The sequence below is a fragment of the Falco peregrinus genome, chromosome 2, assembly GCF_023634155.1.
Source record: "Falco peregrinus isolate bFalPer1 chromosome 2, bFalPer1.pri, whole genome shotgun sequence".
Lineage (NCBI taxonomy): Eukaryota > Metazoa > Chordata > Aves > Falconiformes > Falconidae > Falco > Falco peregrinus.
Window position 1 is genome coordinate 48,944,903 of NC_073722.1, and position 21,434 is coordinate 48,966,336.

Here is a 21,434-nt window from a genome sequence, read left to right on the forward strand (position 1 = left end):
TTTATTCCTGTTAGAAGGGCATTGCTTTCTTCATTGGTGAATATTCATTCTCCTGAAACTCAAGATTTTATTATTTGATGAATTTGACAAATATCAAATCGAGGAGTAATGCAAACTTGTAAAACAAATGTTTGCCTTCACTTTTTGTTATCAACATCAAATACTAAAGATATTTGAATATCATTCTATTCTCTTCAAGGTATTGAAATCATGAAGTACAGCCTGATGACATTTTCAATGTTGTTCATTCAGTATCCTTGCAAGTTTCAAAATAAGGCAGGGTGGGACACATTCAACTAAAATTCATTATCGAGTTCTTGAACCATGCATACTAATACACTCTAACTGGCTTATCCTGACTATTCTAAAATATTTCTTCCTATTCCTTTTAAGAGTGGATAAAGGTCTTTGCATATTGATCACCAATGAGAAGCACTGGACATACACTACTTTAAGACAGTATGCCAAGAACAAAGCAGCACTACCTGCCATAGAAAAGATATATCAGAAATAAAAGGAGATACGGCAACAAAAACAGCAATCTGACTCTTCCTTTCAACAGTGAATGTAAAACATGGGTAAGTGTTGTTCATTTCACTAGCAATGAATTCATAAATATACAGACATGGATCATTAGCATTTCCAAACAAACATTACCTCTTCCAAGAGCTGAGAAATTCAAGTAGAGTGAATGATGCTTTTCGTATTACAGTTCAATATATTTCTTATATTTCTTTTATATTTGCTTTCAAAATAAATTAGGACTGCAATACTATTAATATTGTTCTTTGAAATATTTTCCATAAAGGTTCATGCTTAGTCATACAATCTGATATTTCAGTCTGCTCTTTAAATTGTTCCTTTAAATTTCAAAGATAAAAATGAAGGTAACAGTCCAGCATATAGTTTACCAGCAAATGTTTTTTCACAAGACATTTTTAATCATAGAGTCTGTAGGAAGTCACAGCAGAGGTTATTTCTTTTTCATATATGTATGGCCCATTAAATATTCTTGGTAGTCACTGATACTTTCATTGGAAAGCCTGAATTAAAAGTGTCTTCTGTTGTAACCTACAATCATTAAGGGACAGTCTCCAATACTGGTCAAGTCAGTGCACATCCCGTCATCCTATCATTCCGTTCTTTTCTGGGAATTATAAAATGAAGTACAGCCAGCTGACTTTTCCACTGTTCTGTCTCTTCAGTGATCTCTTTGTGTCTTTTAAAATGTGTCACACATTCTACCAAAATTCAGTTGTACTTCCTGAGCCTCATGTTTCAGGGTGGTTGGTTAGGCGCCTCTGGAGGCTTTCTTCTTATTTAGTCAACGGTAAATTTGGGTGGTATTTAGGTCTTCCAAATACAGTCTAGATTACTGACCTCTAGCATTACACTAAGGAGAAATGTTTACTGCTTTGCTGTTCAGCAACACTTTCTGCCTATTGAGCAAAAGCTTGGACCTTTACCCTCCAAACGAGAAAAAGGAGCATTACCTTCTCCAGACCCCCAAGCCCCAGGCTGAGTTCCCCACTACACAGCACCATACCGGGGGCTCTGGCTGCTGCTTAGGGATCAGGAAACCATCCTTACACATACGCTCCAACTCATCTGACACAAAGCAGGGTGCTTTGGCCCTGCTATGCCTCTTAGAAGGGACACGCGGTGTATCTATACACGCCTTAGGGAGTAAGAATTGGGTGATGGCAGAGGCACATCAGACAACACACCAGAATGGCTGAGGGTTTTTTCAGCAGAAAATCACCATGGGCAACATTACTGACCAGTTTGTTACCACATGGAAGCACACAAAGGGCTTTTCTTTCCTGTCACTTTAGTATAAACCAGAACAAATCCTGTGGAATGTAGTCAGTTTAGGCTGACATTAACCTGGAACAAACGTCTATATCAAGCCTCTTTATGTACACTGAGAGACAGGGCTTTGTTGTTGTAATTACTTTTTTAAAGATGTGAGTTGCATAAATCTCATAATCATTTCCTCTGTCTATAATGGCTGTAATCTGCAGTTCAAGAAGATTCCTAATTAATATTAATTCCCACCCTGCGCACAGTGTGTTTTGGCAAATAATTAGGTCTGAAGGGATGGCCAAACACACTGATCTTCAAATTTTGAACAATTTAATTACAGGCTTGTTTTCTGTGTGGAGCTGCATAAGCTATGATTTTAGTAGAGAGCATCAGTGCTGTCCTGTTAGTGAGGCTGTCTCTGGAGCGAACAGCAGAGAGTGCTCTGCAGGAGGTAGGGCAAGCTACTCAGATCTTCTGCCCAAAACCACTTGATTTAAATGAAAGCCAAACTAGCAGCTTATGTGAGTGACTCTTTACCTGGAGGCTGCTCTGTCAGACTGCTGAGTTTGCTGCAAATGCCTTCCTAAGAGAAGCTGACTAACAACTGAAAGCAGAAAGTAGCCATTCAAAAGGGGGAACGCTTTAAATATAAAACGAGTTCATCAGCAAAGAAGCTGCCTTTGTCACAGATTTGCAGAGTAATTTTGCATGACTCTGCACATGAGAGATTATCATTTTTACTCTCAGAAATCCAGCCCTTTCTTAGATATTTTTTAATTTATTTTTTAGCATTTTTTACACATTCAGCTAAATTGGCTAATGCTGAGGCCACTTTAAGGACAAGTTACAGATCTAGATAAGGAGGAAACCTCACCTGTCTCAACCTGTCATTCACTAGATGTGAACATTCACATGTTCTAAAGAAAAACTGAAAATTAACATCGGTAAATAGTTGTTAAATGCCTCACTCAATTTGTCAGAGACAGAAGAGAATCCAAATTGCCTCTGCCTAGTCAAAGGTGTCATAACAAAGTGATCAAAGTACCAGAAGGAACACAATTGCTAACTTGTCAATGACTTAATTGATGGAAAATTATAATACATGAAAACATCTAAATGTATAATGGTAAGTAATAAATGCTATATAAAGGATCAAATGTGTTTTCACAGGTGCTTCAGAAAGGCCTTACTTTTAAACTCTTTACTTGTAACCTAATTGTAATTGTGGTGGATGTGAGCCAAGATTTGCACCTGCTGAAATTGCTTAATATAAATAGCATAAGCCAGAACATCTGTCTGGGGTGCTCATGTATAAAGATCAAGAGAGAAAAAAAAAAGAAAAGAAAAACATATCTATGATGCATTGGTATTTCCTCACAGGATACTCCCTGCACAGTCAAGCATCCTTGCCTACTTTCCTACGCAAATTATTTATTCACTTAAATAATTTCACTGCTGAAGAATAATTGATCTTGAATAGGTGCAATAAGAATGTATATCTGTTTGATCCACATTGACACTCTGAGTCCCTACACTTGACCCTGGTACACTGCAACATCATTACTTATGGCTGTGTCTTCCCCTGACCACTCAGGAATGCTCCTACAGGGAGGCTAGCTCTAGGTGGGCAATGTTAAGAGACAGGAATTTCTCACATGTCCCTCTGTAATGGACACCAATTGTGTTTGAACAGGAATGTGAGCCTGTTTAAGAGGAGGAACAGTTGGCAAATGTCACAGTGTCCTGGTTGGCCGGGATAGAGTTAATTTTCTTCTTAGTGGGTGGTACAGTGCTGTGTTTTGGATTTAGTATAATTTTGTTGATAACACACTGATGTTTTAGATGTTGCCAAGTAGTGCTTACTCTAAATGAAGGACTTTTCAGTTCCCCGTGCTCTGCCAGTGAGCAGGCGCACAAGAAGCCGGGAGGGGTCAGAGCCAGGACAGGTGACCCAAACTGGCCAAAGGGATATTCCATACCATAGAGCGCCACGCTCAGTGTAGAAACTGGGGGGAGTTAGCTGTGAGGGGCTGATCTCTGCTCAGGGACTGGCTGGGCATCGGTCAGAAGGTGGTAAGCAATTGTATTGTGCATCACTTGGGCGTTTTTTTCCCTTGGATTTTATTCTTTTCTCTCCATTCTCCTCTTCATTACAATCATTATTGTCATTGTTGTTGTTATTACTGTTATTATTTTATTTCAATATTAAACTGTTCTTATCACAACCCACTGGTTTACCTTTTCCCAGTTCTCCTCCCCTTCCTGCTAGGTGGTGGGGAGGGAGGAAGCAAGCGACCACATGGTATTTGGCTGCTGGCTGGGGTTAAACCACGACCTGTGGTATGTGTGTGTTGGTATTTAGTGTTTATTCTGGTACACTTTAAGTAAACATTCATGTCAAAGTAGGGGCCTTTTCTGCACTGAGCTCTGAACCAGGCATTCATGATTCATGAGTACTGATGTCAATTCAAGAGTTTGAGATAAATTTTGATTCCGCATAGTATTGATAAAACTTCAGTACAATTTTTTTCTTTGTACAACCTATAGTTAATTTGTATGGCTCCTGTGTTTGTATTTTCAAGACTGAAATATTGTTATTTAGCTGAATCTTACACAAGCAATGACAAGCAAGTAGAACATAAATAAAGGAATGTTAAATATTGTGCTAAACCTGCTTCCATTTCCAATGGCTGCATTAACTTAAATGATCAAGGACTGGTGACAGATACCATAGTTATTAATTTATTACATTCTTCCTACTGTTATTTCAATAAGTTATACCTTTTTGATCTCCTGAACTTTCTGTGAAGTTTCAATCAACATTTCCTTTGCATGACACACAAACAGCAGGCTACAGTAGTACTTGATGCTACTCCTCCTGTGCATCTTTTGTGAGTTAAACTATCTTACTTGTAAAAGCCTATGTTCACCACATTCAGCAGATAATTTGTTCCTAAAGGTACACTGCAATTTTTGACGTTTTACCTAATATTCTTGATGATTGCCATTAGCTTAGATACAAACATAAACTACTGCACACTGCAGATATTGAAAAAAACAGATAAGATGAGCAAAACCACAGCACACAAGTTCATACTCCTCAGATGTTTTGTGAAGTAAAGAGGGGATGAAAGAAGCGGTTTCATCCCTCCCTCCCTCCTTTCCTTTCTCCCTCATTTGCCTCCTCTTTCCATCTCTTCTTTGCTTTATCTTTCTTACTGGCAAACATGAGTAAGCATGAGTTAGAGGAATTAAGAATTAATTTTATGACACCTTTTCTGCTGTGTAAGATGCTTCTAATGAGCCATTTTAACTTAAAAACTTTTCTGACACCTAGTTATTTACTGATATTTACTGATTTGTCATTTCTAAATATAAGGCCCCATCCATCAAAACACAGAAGGACATGCATAATTTTAATTACATGCTTGAGTTTGAATCCAAAATAGACAATAAAATGTCAAATGCATCTCTGACCTGGAGGTGATTCTCCAGTGGATTGCATAAAGCGTACCGAGTGATACCGTTACAGCAGGGAGGTAGTGCCTGCTAGAAGTCACTGTTCCCAAATCATTTCCTATTTGGGGCTCCTTTCTGGACTATGCACCTTGTAATACAGGTTGGAAATAATCTGAAGTCATCAAAGAAGTGAAATATTACAACACAGACAAGAGTATCAGAATTCTTGGCAATATTTTAAGTGCATGGGTGAAAATGACTACAATCTAATATCAAGCTGGAACAAATGAATATGATAAGGAAAAGAGAAATACTCTTTACAGGGTTTTTACTGGCCCTTCCTAGCAAGGTTCAGTGAGACATCAATGGTGTGTTGACTTGATAGATAGAGATGCAGTGTATATACAGTCAAGGCTCACTTGACAGTAATGAAAAAAAACTTCTTGATTGAATTGTCCTTTTTTGTAGAGGGCCACTATTCCCTAAAATTAAGTACATGGAGAAATGGTGGATCTCCTCTGACAGCATTAATAGAAATCAGGTAGCTCTTTTCTGTATATGATGAAATTCACAGACACTGGGGGCATATGAACATCAATTATAAATAACCACCATGAAAATGAAAAGACATGTGAAAAATATTGCAAGAAAGATTAATAGTTCTAAAATGAAGGATGAATACATAAGGAATGATTTTCAATTGTAACATTCAAATAAGCTTTCAGATATGGCAGAAACTCTGTTTGACATTATACAGAAAGAATGGGAAGCCATTTGTAAATTTGCTATCAGTACAGCAGAGATTGTTCTTTATTAAAACTAGGAAAGAAGAGTGTATTAGCAATGCCACATGGGATGCTATTACAGAAGAAAAGGCAGGATAAGTTAAATCTACTCAATGCATAAAGGCCAGAAGAGTAAACAAAGAAAAAGGGAATATAAGAATAAAGATAAAGCAGTAAAAAGATCAGCCAAAAAAGGATGAAATAGATTCTGTTGATAGACAGACACTGAAAGCAGAAACAGCAGCACTGAAGGGACACATGAGAACAAGTTATAAAATTGTTTAAAGACTTACTGGAGATTTTAAGCCACAACAAGGGAAGTGCAGTGATGAGTAATGACTGGAAAAAATTAACCTCACCTTATTTTAGGAGAACCGAAGAGCAGAAAGGCAGAACACCTCGCAAATGCTGCAAGAAAATAAATCTTATTTTCCTAGTGAAAGATGGCAGAACTTGATGCCTGTCTTGAAATCAAATCTTCATAAGCTTGAAGTAGCCTCTGAAAGAGAAAAGTATGCTAAATTAACAAATAGAATTTGAACCACTACAGCATAGATATGAGGAAATGAAAAGGCCAACATGATATTTAAACACATCCCTAAGGTTTCATGGGAAGCAGAAATACTACAATCTGCTCTTGTTCCCAAGGAAAGACTGTAGTCAACTATACTGCTTTGAAGTCGCCACATTCATAGCAGACACAGGAAACATGCCAACATTTGCTCTAATTGATCTTGTGCAGACAAGATCTTCCTCCTGCAAAGCATCTTAGAATAAGGTACAAGATGATAGATGCCTCTTCTCCTGAACCTCATGGGGTTTGATTTAATGATGGATTATCATGGCAAGTAGTACTACCCTTTGAAATCCCTTGGCTGGTGATTCAAAATACTAAGCAGAAGTATGCCATGAAGTAGGTGCAGCTGGGAGGTGATGAACCTTGGTGACAAAGACTGCATCCTCTTCTCCCCCACCCTCACTAAAATTCATTGGAATGGATTCTGTTACTTGATGATTTTTGTGGAAATGGGTATTTCAATATAAATGAAGAGAGCAGAGATGCAAGAGTTTGCAGCCAAAATCTGTCTCCTAACTAAATCAGTTGAAAGTATGTCATGAAAAAGGCTGTCGTACACTTATGCCAAAAAGGCCTTACAATTAATAAATTAGAGGTAGGCAATGCCACAGATGATAAATTATCTACACGAATTTTTCCCTATTTAGAAGCTTAAGCTTTTACAAACTTGCATAACCTCATTCAGCATGCAAATAAATGCATGCTTGATATAAGTTCAGAACAATAAACTAAGTGCTTCCCATACGTATTACCGTGCAGAAGTCTTGCATGATTAAAAAAAAAACCACTGAAATCAAGGGGAAGAGTCCTCAAATACAGTGCAGAGTCCTAGAAAAATAATGCACTCATCCTGTGCAAATGGTACAGCTATCAGTACACGTGTCTGTGAAGGTTATTTAAAGTACTGACTTAATAAATAAGAAATGAAGATGCCTCAAAATGAGTATAGATAATGGAAACAGTACAAATAGGGAAAAGGAAGAGAGGGGACATAGATTTATTTTCATAACTCCCCAGAGAATCAAACATATACTTCTGTGGTAGGCCCAGGTTCAGTTCCAAAGGCCTTAACCAATGGCACTCTGCAACGTTATCCTGTTACAAAGGCAAAAAAGACTTACAGAAATGAGCCAGGCAGGATACGGCTGACTAACATTATTTGACTTCTGGTTTATGGTCTTACCAACAACAATGACATTGTTTAGTAAGAGCATGAAAAAGGGTTACAAATATATGACAGAAGAAAAATTGCATTAGGAAGCTGAATGAATAACTTTCTTCATTCAATTTTAGCTCAAGGATAATACTAACTTCAACATGGCAATTAAGTTTTAGTTCCACATCAAGGAAAAAAATAACAAACTGGTTTTGATTTAGTCTTGGTCCCTTAATTGTCAGTGAAGCATTGTTTCATACAGAAGAATTAGTTTCAGACAGACTCACTTCAATAAAAAACATTGTACTAAAACCCAAAAAACTGAAAATGATGTTCAGGTCCACAGATTGCTTTAAAAAAAAATAAACTGCCTTCCGAAAACTGTTTAGGTTCCTGTATTCTGGTGAAATATTTCAAATATTCACAAATAAATAAAAATTCCTGTAGTATTATTTCCCCAATCATTAATTCCCATTTTATGGAAGGCTTTAAATAAATCTTTAGGATTTAAAAAGACCTTGTGAATAATTTTTGGGGGGTCAGTTAACAAAGAAACAACACAACTGGTCCAAATTACATTTTCAAAGAAAAGGTCGGTTGATGCCTAGATTTACAGAAGAGTTCAATTTTCATTTGTCCATGGACAAATAAACAGATGCATCACAATGAAGCAGCTTGACACAGGTCTTTTGAAAATTTGGCTTTGTTTGTGGATACTAAAATTTTACCCTGACCTCCTTCAAAAATTTACAGGTTAATGTCCATTAAATGCTATAGAATGTCACAGTCTTTCCCTCGATAAAAGTATTCAAGTTTTGAAGGATGCAAACTCCCCTCCAAAGTAACTGTTGGTTTCATTATATTTAGTTCCTTTCTTTTGAAATCCAGGACAGGCTACTTATCCTTGACCTCTTATTCCATTTTGCTATCACATGGTTTGTACTGCAGCTTATCTCGTTAACTACTTACAGAGATTTCCGCTAACCCATTCTATCAGATCATGGCATCCTAAGCAGATTTATAACGCAAATCACGTCTCAGAAAGTATATAGATGTACAGAATGTTTTGTCAGCAGACAGTTTCTTGTATGGTTGTTAAGACTGCATAATTGATTTGCCTATTGATATAAAGCTTAGTTTGAGAGATTAGAGAGCACTTCCAGATGTTTAGTAAATCAGACTGTCCTATAAACCTTCTTGTTTATCTAAGACACCTTTTCATAGCCACAAGGGAGAAGTAAGGCACCCAGGTACCATTGAAAATCAAATATCACCCCATTTATTAAGAAAGCTGACATATTTTCTCTATAAGTAATAACCTTGTTCCTTTGAGGAAGAAGGGATTATTAAAAAAAAAACGCACTGAAGAGCATTTAACAGTGTGGTTACAACTGTGATGACTTAAAGATATAAAGTATAACAAGACAGGTTTGCAGGAGAGCGTAGTATTTTCCACTGATATGTTTGGGAGAAACAAATAAGAGAAGCTTTCGGGCAAGTTTTTCTTCAGTTCTTGAACAGAAGAGGCAAAACATGTTTGGAAGTGCAAACCAGCTAGAACACTTTTTTTTTCTCCTAAATCTATGTGCATGCAAGCACAGCGTGCACTTGTGACAGCACTATTCAAAGCAAATGTTCTTATACAACCTAACAGAAGCCTAAAGGTTTGTGTGTCAGCACAGGAATCTTTCCACCAACTTCAGCAGCTGGGTTGATGTCAGCTTCAGTAATTGTCCCTGAGTTTGCTTGTGGCAGCTTTTAGTTTTCACAAGACATAAACCCAGGTGCAGGTGGCGGGTATCTTTGGCCATCAGTCTTCTGACTGCTCAAACTGAACTAAAGGTCAGTCCAACTTCAGAATCCAAATGAAACCCAACAAGAATTAGCAACAACAAGCAATAAGAAATAGTTCTGCTCCTGTGGGATCTTCTCAGCTTGCTGTGATGGGAGGTTTGTAGTGGGACACTGGACAAGGGAACCAGAGCAGCAGCAGCAGTGTACAGTGGATGGACAGGTATAGCACAGTATCTACTGGATTACTACAGGAAGAGTGGGCTTGGATCAGTTTAAGCCAGGTCCAGTTTATTGCCTTAAAGAGCCTCAACCAGCCTCTAAATTCCATTTTTTGATTAGTGAGAGCCTGTTAATACCTACCAAGCATGAGCTCAAATGCACAAAGCCAATGGTTAGGAACTGATAACTATTGGGAGGCCAGTTTTGAGGGTGAATATAACATAAATGCAGGGGTTTTGAAGGAAAAAAAAAGCAGCAAGGTGCCAACCTATTGTGCCAAGTTTCTATAAACCTTAACCTTTGTGTTTTATACCAAACCACTAATTTCCAAAAGCACAACTATATTTGATTTATCTGCTGTCGTTCACCCTGCTCCTACCATTGTCTCTCAGAAGACCAAGCAGATTTTCATGAGGGTAGATTTCTTTTATCTATGCCCATGCCTCATTCACCTCTCTGTACATGAGCTGGGGTGACATATGGCTATTTAAGCAAAATGTATCTCAGTTACATACAAGAAAACCCAAATGTTACTTCCCTGGCTTCAGTGGAGTTACATACTGAATTGTTTCACCATCACAGTGCTAAATTCCTTAGTACAAAAGAAACCACAACAAAACATGAATATTTTGCTCCCAATTTTTTATTTTTTTCTATATCCCAGTTGGCATTTCCTCATTACAAATGCCAAATAATTGCTCAGACATTTGCTTGTCTCATTCCTTTTGTTATGAAACTTCTGCATTGACTTATTTTGAACAAAGTTAAGTCTTGAAAAGCTTCAAATCTTTTAATCTGAAGCCCTAAACCATTAGCTGAAAGTTTATTTCAAGTTCCAGTTCATGCAACTTCAAGAGCTACATTGTCAGTCTGTCTTCATAATTGCCCTAGTAAAGGAACTGAATATCATGGACCTTATATACGCCTTTTTTAAAAGTTCCTGAATCCCAAACTTTTGTGTGATTTTGCAGTTTTATTTAGTGTATGTTAAAACCCAGATGGAACCAGGTAGATCATACATTCTAGCTTTCTGCCTAACACCAGTCACATCAAAGGTTGGACTTAAATTCCTGCGCCTTGTCCTCTCACTTCATAGATAACATTATGAAACTTTCGACTATGAAGGACCACAAATATTAGGAAGCTGCTTCAGTGGTTATTCAGGTTTCATGTTAAAAATCTGTCATTTACTTCCTTTACTAACCTCAGCTCCCATTCATTTAACCTTTCTGTGGCTTTGCAAGCTTTTTTAAAGATCCCTCCTTATCAGATTGCTTGCCTATTTAGGAGGACTTGAGAGGGCATCAGATTTCTATTTGATTTTGCTCTATATGTTACACTTCGGTTGTTTAGGTGATTACTGCATTTCAGTCTTATTAGAGTTTGTTATCTGGCAAAGTTTGGTTTCAACATTCTGTCCTTTCTGGCTCTTTTAGATCCAGTCACAATGTGTTTGTTAATTAGGTATCAAATAAAAAAAAAAAAAAAACTTCAGAGTAAATTGCTTACAAAATAGATTAATTAGATCATAATCTCCAGAGGAATTTTCCTTCCTATCAGAGCTAAGCATATGCACTTCCAATTTTTCATAATCCAGTCCACGTACCTATGCAAACAGAGAATAGAGAAGCCAGCGCTGGTTGCACCAAAAAGGTAACTGGAATCGGAGTATCCCCTTATCACTCCCCAAAGCCACAGGCTGTTCTATTTCAATTTGTGGATAATATCAAGTATTTTATTATTTTTAACATTTTACCGTGAAAGAGAAGTTCTCTTGGGTATACGCGCCTTCACTACTCATAGTTTTACATTATAAAGAATACGATACTGGCAGTAGAAAGCAGAACGTGTACTCCAGACTGCGACTCTCCCACGACCTAGTGACACTGCATGTCTGGGTCCAGACAGGGCACAGGAGGGAGGCACAAACCAGCTGCTCTGACTGGGAATGCCCATAGGCAAACCACCAGGTTCCTCTCTTTAGAAGTCAGCAGGATGATGATGAAGGAGTGCAGGCAGCTCCGAAACTAGGTATAAACCCTGAAATCCAGTCAGGCTGTGGTTTTCAGCACCACTGTGGCCTGCAAGGTCTGTTGTAAATATCTACCTCTCTTACTGGATCTTTTACAGTGTCACAATGGGAAAAAGCACCCATCCCACACAAGTCGGTAACGTTGCCACACAGCATGAGGAATACATTATTCTGGATTAAAAGTAAATTAACTGGCTATGGATGAATTCATATTCTGGCTCACCTGACATGAACACAGCTAATCCTGTGGTTAAGGTTATGCCACTATTGTCAGTATTATGTAAGCACAGGCTCTTTGAAGCATGGCACAAGGAAAGCAAACACAGCAGCAAAGAGACCGGTGAGGCGGTCGTTCCTTGAAGAACTTGTGATCCAAAATGCAGGCACCAGGGTGGGCTCCCAGAAGAGGCACATTGCACATATGGTCGTTCTCTTTACCGTCACCCTCATCTCACGGTGTCCTGCTGGAGGAAGACCTGGGGGCTGGGGGATGTAGGGAGAGCAGATGGAGGAAGGGGCTTGGGAAGAGAGAACACATTCTCCAGCACTGCACAGCGGCTTTCCTCAGGACCACATACGACCCACAGGCTACACTGAACTTCTTCTACCCTCTGCTGGGCCAGTGCAGCTAAAGAAAGAGTCATTAGAATGGCCCCGACTTTCATTTTTACTGTCAGTTCTCACATTTTCTTTCCAAGGGAAGGTAACCTAAGTCACAGGGCTGTCAGCAGAGGCGGCCTGAAGCCCTGTCCCTCAGACCCCTCGCAGCAGGCAGGTAGAGCGGGTGGGGGTGAGGCTGCCGGCAGGGTGAGCCGGCCGTGCCGCCGGCTGCTGAGAGCACCAGCCGCTCCTCCAGCTGCCGGAGAAGGGCCGGAGGTGCAAACGGCGGAACGCTGCTCTGACTTCCCTCAGGGCTTTGTTTCCCGCATAATCGAGGCTTCTCTGCTTTCATGGCTGAACGACACCCCGAGGAGTTTTCCCCCTGCTCCCCTCCCAAGGCAGCACTTGCCCGGTGCAGGCTCGCACGGGTTTCGGGCGGAGAGGCGTGTGGCGGAGGAGCGGGCTCCACGCGGGCGCGCACCGGCACCGCCACCGCACCTCTGCTCCGGGGGCCCCGCACCCCCGGGGCGGCCCCGCTCCTCGCGCTCCCCTCAGGGCGGCGCGGCACCGCCGGACGCTCGCGGCTGCCGCCTCGTGCGGGCGGGCAAGGTCGCCCCCTAGTGCGCGAGGCCGGCGCCGCCGGCGACGACCACCCCGCCGCCGCACGCCGGGAGGCGAGAGCCGGGCGCCGCTTCCCACGGCACCCGCCGCTCGCGGCCGGCCGGGCGGCCGCCCCGGGGACGGCTTCCCCTCGGAGCCGCGCCGCGGCCGGGGGAAACACCTGCTGGGCTGCCGAGCGGGGCCGGCGGCCGCGCCGGGCGGGCGGGGAGCGGCCGCCGCGACCCCGAAGGCGGCTGCCGGCCGCGGGGAGGGCAGGCCAGCCCGGCCGCGCGGCTCCGCGGCTGCCGGCGCGGGGGAACCGGCAGAGCGGCGGCAGTCGGAGCGCTTCTCCGCCCGCGGGGCTGCTCCGCCGGGGCGGGCGCGGCGGCCGCACCTGGCGGGACTGAGCATGCGCGGCGGCGGGGCACGCCGCCGATTGGGAGCGCGGTGCAAGACTAGGACGGAGCCGCCGGGCAGCCGCGACTTCGCCGAGAGCGCGCTGCCGCGCCGCCGGGGTGGGGGCGCCGGGCGCCGCTCTCCATGGGATTTGATGCCGCCGCTGCTGCCGCCTCGGACCCTGCGCCCGGCGAGGATCCAGCTCCCGCGGGGCACTCCTGTCGGCCGGGCGGCGTCCTCTCCGGAGCCGCGGGCTGCCTTGAGCCGGGCATGACCGGGCGGGCGGCGGGGGCCGGCTGCGCCCCGCTTCCCCCTCGCCGGGGGCCGGGCGGAGGCGAGGCTGCCGCGCTCCCTGCCGCGCCGGGGCGGCGCTGCCCGGCCCTGCCCTGAGGGGCCGGCGGGGAGGCGGGCGGCGGAGCGGCCGTTGGACGGGCGGCGGGGCGCGATGAGGGCGGTGGGGCGGCGGCGGCGGGGCGGCGGGGCGGGGCGGGGGCTCCGCGGGGCTCTCTAGGACGCCGGCGCCCCGCACACCCGCCATGGATCTGCTGCTGGTGGTGAACACGAGCCTGGGCTCCCCCAACGAGTCCCTGGCGCTGCCCCCCTCCGCGCCGTCCGCCTCGGCCCTCCCGCAGCCGCCCTCCCCCTACTCCCCGGCGGCCGTGGCCAGCCTGGCGGCGGTGGTGGGCTTCCTCATCGTCTTCACCATCGTGGGCAACGTGCTGGTGGTGATAGCTGTGCTCACCAGCCGGGCGCTGAGAGCCCCCCAGAACCTCTTCCTGGTGTCCCTGGCCAGCGCGGACATCCTGGTGGCCACCCTGGTCATGCCTTTCTCCTTGGCCAACGAGCTTATGAATTACTGGTACTTCGGCAAGGCTTGGTGTAACATTTACCTGGCGCTGGATGTGCTCTTCTGCACCTCCTCCATCGTCCACCTGTGTGCCATCAGCCTCGACAGGTACTGGTCGGTCACACAGGCAGTGGAGTACAACCTCAAGCGGACCCCCCGGCGGATCAAGGCCATCATCCTCACCGTCTGGCTCATTTCAGCTGTCATCTCCTTCCCACCGTTGATCTCCATGTACCGGGACCCCGAGGGAGATGTCTTTCCCCAGTGCAAGCTCAATGACGAGACGTGGTACATCCTGTCTTCTTGCATTGGCTCTTTCTTTGCCCCTTGCCTCATCATGGTGTTGGTCTATATCCGCATCTACCGCGTGGCCAAGCTAAGGACCAGGACCCTCTCTGAGAAGCGGACAATGCCAGAGGGGTCCTCCCAGACTGAGAATGGCTTGAGCCGCGCTGCCGGCGGCTGCACGTCCCTGAGGATGCAGCTGGGAGAGAACGGACATTATTCAGTGCACCACTGGCGCAAAGCCTCTGAGCTGGAGGACATTGAGCTGGAGGAGAGCAGCACCTCAGAGAGCAGGCGGAGGCGGAGCCGGGAGGAGCATCCTCGAAAAAGCAGCAAGAGCCAGTCCTTCTCCTACTCATATTCCTCCAAGCACTCCAGTAGCCGTCTGTCCCGCTCCAGCAGTCGCTCCATGCAGTTCTTCTCATATCGCCGTCGCCGGAAGCGTAGCAGCATCTGCCGTAAGAAAGTCACCCAGGCCCGGGAGAAACGCTTCACTTTTGTGCTGGCCGTGGTCATGGGGGTCTTTGTAGTTTGCTGGTTCCCTTTCTTCTTCAGCTACAGCCTCTATGGTATTTGCCGGGAGGCATGTGAGGTCCCCGAGACGCTCTTCAAGTTCTTCTTCTGGATTGGGTATTGCAATAGCTCCCTCAATCCAGTCATCTATACCATCTTCAACCAAGACTTCCGCAGGTCCTTTAAACACATTCTTTTTAAGAAGAAGAAGAAGAACTTCCGGCACTGAGCTGGAGGCATGGATTTGCCTTGAGCAGGAGTAGAGTTAAAAGAGAAGGAGAAGGCTCCATGCTGAAAAAGAAAGGAGGGAAGAGAACATGGGGTTTGGGCTTAGAGAAAAGGAAGAGAGCTCGCCCCCTTGGTGGAGCAGAATGATGCTATGGGGTACAGGGATAGTGCCAGGGAGGCTGAGGGCATTCACCGCGGTGTGGAATGGTGACACGGTGCTGGAGGAGCGGTGCTGGAGCGTGGATGGGTAAATGGGGAAGGGAATGATTGTCTTTGAACCCTAACAGAGGGCATGGGTAGCCCACAGAGGAAAATAGGCTAAGACACTGAGTTTGGTAGGCAGTGGGCTTTTGTGGGCTTGGAATTTTGTGGGGAAACAAGTAGAGACATCTAGAGGAAGGGACTAAGTGGCAGTGGTGGTGGAGATTTGAGTATTTATAAATAGAGCAGCTGGGGCCTATGGTGGGCTTGTCCCAGCAAGAAATTGGCTTTTACTTCTTAGGTGAGGAAAGAAAGTGCAAAGTACCAGGCACTGACAGTGTTTTGAGTTACAAAAGGATTTAAATGTTTGCCAAAAAACCCTAAAGAACAACCCAAACTCTTTTCTAAATAAACCTTTGTACTGTTAAAACCTTCTGAATGGTGATTTTACACAGGGCTTAAGTCAAACAGTAAGCATGGGGTTTTCTGTTTCTTTGGAGGAGTCTTTGCATATAGAGCTGGATGGGAAACATTTTTTCCTATCTTCCCATAATTTTTGATTTGTCAGTGAGACAAACCTGGAAGTCTTGCATGTTTTCATGAAATATGAAAAAGAGCACATGTGCCTCATGACTTTATTTTCCCCTGTTGGATCATCCAGCCCGTGAATTCCTGCCCTGTCCCTCTCAGATCAGTGTCCTAAGTACCTTGCTGTCCTGGAGCAGGGAGTGAAAAAAAAAAAAAAAAAAAATCATTTTGGTGAACTCAACATTTTCTGAGTTACAAGAAAAAAACGAAATTTCCAACCAGCTCAGCTTGCACGTGCCCTGGGGAACTTTCCCCCCGCCCACCCACCCCCTCCTCTTTTCAGGTCCCCCTCAAAAAAGCTTTTCTCAGGCTGGATGTGTGCTGCTCTCATTCTCAGACATGCAGTTGGAGGCAGTCTGCTATGCAGATTTTCAGAGGAAGAGCAATCACCACAGCACTAAGGTTTTTAAATCCTTCGTATTTACAATCTTAGAGCAGCTAAGTCCTTTATATTTATTTTTTTAATGTGAAGCATACATTGCAGATTGTCAGTGGGGTATATGAACAAATCTCAAAAGAAGGAGCAGCTGCTGTTCCAAACCTTTAATATTAATGTTGCTTTTTTTCCCTTTTCCTGTTTGCATTTCTAGTTTATGATTTCAGAGGATTTTGTTGGGAGGGGGAGGAAGAGGGGTGAAGAGTTTAAATAGTTATTAAAGCAAACTATATTTCTCGTGGCTTTATAAAATGTCATAAACTGTAATGAAGAGAATGAGAGATAGGGACTGGTGTCTGTACATTCACCACTGAGTGCATACTGAGCGTAAGACTCAGCTGAGCATTTACATCCCTTCTCCAGCTGTCCTGCTGCAAGGTCTGTATTCTGTTTGCAGGATAAATACTACTCTATTTTATGTGTATTGCTCCTTCCATAGGCAGCAGGATTTGGCATCTGCCTCAAACCTTTCCATAGTAAACAGCTCTTTGAAAAATGGAACAAAATCTAATCTCGTACAGTTTGCTTCTTGAAACAGCTAAACTGAATCTATACCTGAGAATCATTGGCGATCCCCTTCTTTACTCCCTCTGTTCTGACAGGTGTCTGTAGCCTCTCTTCTCTTGAAATCGGTGGCATATGGAAAAATGACAGAGCAGTCACTTTGTTTCATCAGTTGTTCATAGTAAGCATTTGGTTCACTTAATCCTGGAAAAGGAGGCTGTCGGTGGCTACAATTCTGGTGTTAATTCAATAGACAATTTAACTTTAGGGCCAACTCGTGGAAGTTCTGCTGAAGTAAGGGTCAGATGATTGCACCAAGTACATTAGAAGTTTGCTTGATTTCACTAAAGAAACAACTGAGACATTTTCAAAATCCCAAGCCCGTAACTTACTGGTTCCTTTCTTGAAATAAGGCTTGGAGTTGTGAAAAGATTTGAGCTTTGTTTAAATATCTGCACTTAAAGAAAGGATGTTAAGACTTATTTTCAGGAGCATCCCTTTATAACTAACAGATGGTTTGGTACAAATATATTCCTGAGACAAATAAATAAGAGGAAAACATAGCAATCGATAGGAGGAAATTACAAGCCATTTTCTCTTTTGCAAAACGGACAATTCTTTTTAAAGTTACATCAAAAAGAGCTGAAACAAGCTCCTATTATTTGTAGGTAACGATGTAGCTAAAAAGTTCAGGTTTGTGTAATCTGAATAAACTATGTAATTGCCAGAGCAACCAAAGCATCATATGGTACATAGCTACTACCTCTTAGCTACTGGATGGCTTCATTAGAGATACCCACCCATTCCTACCAAGAGGAAGGTCTGCTTTTTCACTTCATGCTTGTTTAGAGTGGTTTCCCAGTCTGCAGATACACAGCAGTTTCACTGTTGCACTGCTTTTGAAATGAGATTTGTTTGCCTGTAAACACAATCCTTCCCCTTTGTTTTTCCTTGTAGAATTCAAGGAGTCTATGGAAATGAAATTTAGTCGATACATTTTAGTGGACATGAAGCATAAATGGAATGACTGATGTGCCTTAAAAGTAATTTCTTTGCTAGAAAATTGTTCTGTGGTCATTATAAACGTAAAGAAAATAATGCTTCTATTTTTGTTTTTCATTTCCAAATGTCTAAAACAGATTGATGCAGATACTGAACATCTATGTGCAGCAGCATACTTAAAACCAAGGCATTTTCTGTGGTTTTAATTTATTTCTCATCACAGTTACTCATCTGATTCAATGCCTCAAGAGGGTCTTATTTCTTTTGAGCTAGATAAAAAGTAATATTCATCAATAAAGATGTGCAGTATACCCCCCCTTTTAAGTGCATTTCCCTCTAAATTAGTGAATACAGAGGATTTCTATAAAATTGTTTTTAATGTAACTACTGAATGTGCTTCAAGGAAGTAAAATGAGGCTGATTTATTTTTTTAATTACATTGTTCTCTTGTAATAGCTGAAGACTGGAATTTGTTTGTAACATGTTGTGTGGTGTTAACTTTTCATAAAAAGTTATCAGCTCTGCTGCTCACACTGTGGTTGTGCTTCCACTGTAAGATGGCTAATAGCATATAGAGGGGAAAATAGGCAATGCAGCTTTTGCTTAAAGAAAAGGAGAAAAGATATTTCAAGTTTTGAACGTGTCCAGTTGGGTCTTTGATCACATCTGATGAGCTCGTTGAAACACTCACTCTTTTCTATTGTGGAAGAATGAAATGTTGCTGTGAAGCCATATTGATTGTAACAAGCGCCTGATCTTTAACCCTTCATTTGCTAATTTCACCGTGGAGAAAATTTTCTCTCAGTCTGAAGTGAGAAGTTAATGTTTTATTTTCAAAACCAGTTTTCTGAACAGTACCACTATTGGTTGGTTATTGAAATATCAAACAATATGACTTAGCTAGCATGCAAACTCAGTGCTGCTGTCCTTCAGCCTTTTTCTTCATGAGCGAGAACTGTGAAATTAGCCCCTTCAAGGCTTGAGGCAGATGGAAGGGGCCTTATATAGAGAAGATTTGACATGATCACAGCTTTAAATCTTTGTCTAAATTAAGAATCAGACCCTTGTTCTGTGTGGTCTCTGTTCAGAAGAGTCATGTTGCTCCAAGAGCACTGGCAATTTCTGAGAAGTAGACCCGAGATGAAAGACTACATGCAAGCAGCTTTGCCCACATTGAGCTGTATCACCCTTTTTGAGTAATCCCAGAAAACTTCGCCAGAGTTTACTTGTGAATGGGGGAACTACTCAGTGCAAGAACTTGTCCGGTGTGGGCAAGGACAATGCCTCTTTATCAGTAGATGTGCCTGAGGAATTTAAGCAAACATTTGTGCATAAATGTACAAGAACTGAAAGAAAGTAGTCCTGTCTGCTTAACTGACTACTGTTCAAACCCATGGAAGGTGTGGGTCAAGGGGGTTTTGACTACATAACCAGAGCAACAAACCCTGCTGTATATTTTCAATATAAGCTGTGTGAAGAGCATTGTCTGATTGCATCTGTTTTGCAGAGAAGAAAATTGTTGGTCTCTTTCCTGCTGTGTGGAAGCTGGTATTGGTTAGAACAGCATCTGAGATGTGTAGAGGTTTTGTAGGAAATGTCTGTAATGATGCGTTGCAGGAGAATGTTCTAACCTTAAGATATGACTACAGTCAACAAGGACAGAATACCTACAAGCTGTGCAAAATGAAGGCCAGATGCTATCTGTGAGTGTGTTTTCATGGTTGCTTTTGTGACCTTGCTGGTGTGCAGAAGGCAACTAGATGCTTCAGAGAAAAAGCTCTAATTTGGAGGGATGAAAGTGCATGAGGAAGAGACTACCCACAACACTGGAAGAATTAATATTTACTTACCTTCTTTGCACTGTAGACAAGTTCAGCAGAGGAGTTTGCCTTTTTCACTGCACAATAACAAATGTTCATTTGCCTTCCAGATATGTGGGTCAACTAGGCCATACAAAAGACACAGGCAAAGGTAGGGATAGGGGATTGCTCACTTCAGTGTTCAACACCAAGCTTAAGTTTGTCCTTTGTCCTTGAAATTAAGCCAAAAATAGTTTGGCACTTGGACCCAAAAGGCCACGTAGCATCAATAATGCCACAATGAATATAGTTTAGTTGTATTATACACCCTGCGCATCTCCATTTCAGGACAGAAGTGGGAGAGTCTGACACTTAAGGCATGTGAAAAAGGAGAAATCAGCAGTTTGAAGGATCATGGGTGTATTGTGAAATTTCCCTAGATCCCAGTCTGATAACTGAGCTTGCTTTGATTTTATGGCTTCCCAATTACTTTGGACTCCTACAAAAGACTTAGGGAGGTATGTAATGTGGAAACAGTGGAAATACTGCTTCTCGAGACAGCAAAAAGTGGCAAATTGCTCAGAGTCAGTGTTCAGATGGTTATACCAAATGCCCAGTCCTCCACTGGGTGGATAACTCTGCTACTGGTTTTAGTGGGAAAGGCTGAGGTATCAACTCACAGTGACTATCATGCTTGGTCTGAATTTAGGTGATGCCTACAGCTGGTGTATTGCCTTTGTTTGAAACGGCAGCCCTTAGAGTATAACAGAAGACAAGTAGTTTCTCTCTCTTCTGGTACATGTCCTTTACTACACTATCCCAAACTTTTTGTAGTTCTACTGCAAAACAGTTGGTAAGGTAGAGAAACATTGCCAGTGTCTCACAGATTAAAAAAAAAAAGAGAGAGAGAGCGGCATGGAAAATACTAGGAATCGAAAGCTGGTGTCTTAGTCCTAGCCTAACATCTTACTGCGATACCAGTCTTCCTCCCACTCCCCCTTTTTTTCTTTTGGAAAACAGAAATTCATGCAAAAATGAATAAGCTTGTTTTTAATAGACTACACTGATTACACTAGAAAAAAGAGCTTTTCTGTCAATAAATGGCATTCTGCTGTAAAGGAATTTTCTTTGCTATTCTTCTCTGAAAAATCTAATGAAAAGTAAAACAGCACTTAATTCAATTTGTCTATATGTAAATTCTTAACAAAAATGCTTTGTTAAAGGTCCTCAGTGTAAACTACATAAATCAAATATAGCTGCCTGCTTCATCAAAATCAATTAGTTGTGTTTCAGCATTTTTGTGAACAGCAGTCATTTGTTTTGCATGATACTCTTTCCTGATAGCTCTCTCCTGACAGAGAAAGCTGTACACCCTGTTGACAACAGGGGAAAAAATGAGGATTCATATTTCCCTCCATTAACTCTGTTAAGTCTCCTCTAATAAATTAAAAGGCACGCCACTAAGATTAGGTCTTTTGGTGTGATGTCTAGGTAGTGACACGAGTCAGAGAAATAATAACCTGACTGGTTCTGAGATGTACAGCACACTTAATAGAGAAGCTAACCCTAGGCTGCAGGGACACACTTCTCTTGGTTTTGTTCTCAAT

At 42.7% G+C, this 21,434-nt stretch overlaps 1 protein-coding gene across 1 annotated transcript; it reads left to right on the plus strand.

Annotated features, from left to right (window-relative positions):
* Positions 1 to 13,960: 13,960 nt before the first annotated feature.
* On the plus strand, positions 13,961 to 21,205 carry ADRA2C (adrenoceptor alpha 2C). Its single transcript, XM_055797876.1, has one exon. The coding sequence runs from the start codon at positions 13,961 to 13,963 to the stop codon at positions 15,296 to 15,298; it is 1,338 nt and encodes a 445-aa protein (XP_055653851.1). The 3' UTR covers positions 15,299 to 21,205.
* The last annotated feature ends 229 nt before the right edge of the window (positions 21,206 to 21,434 follow it).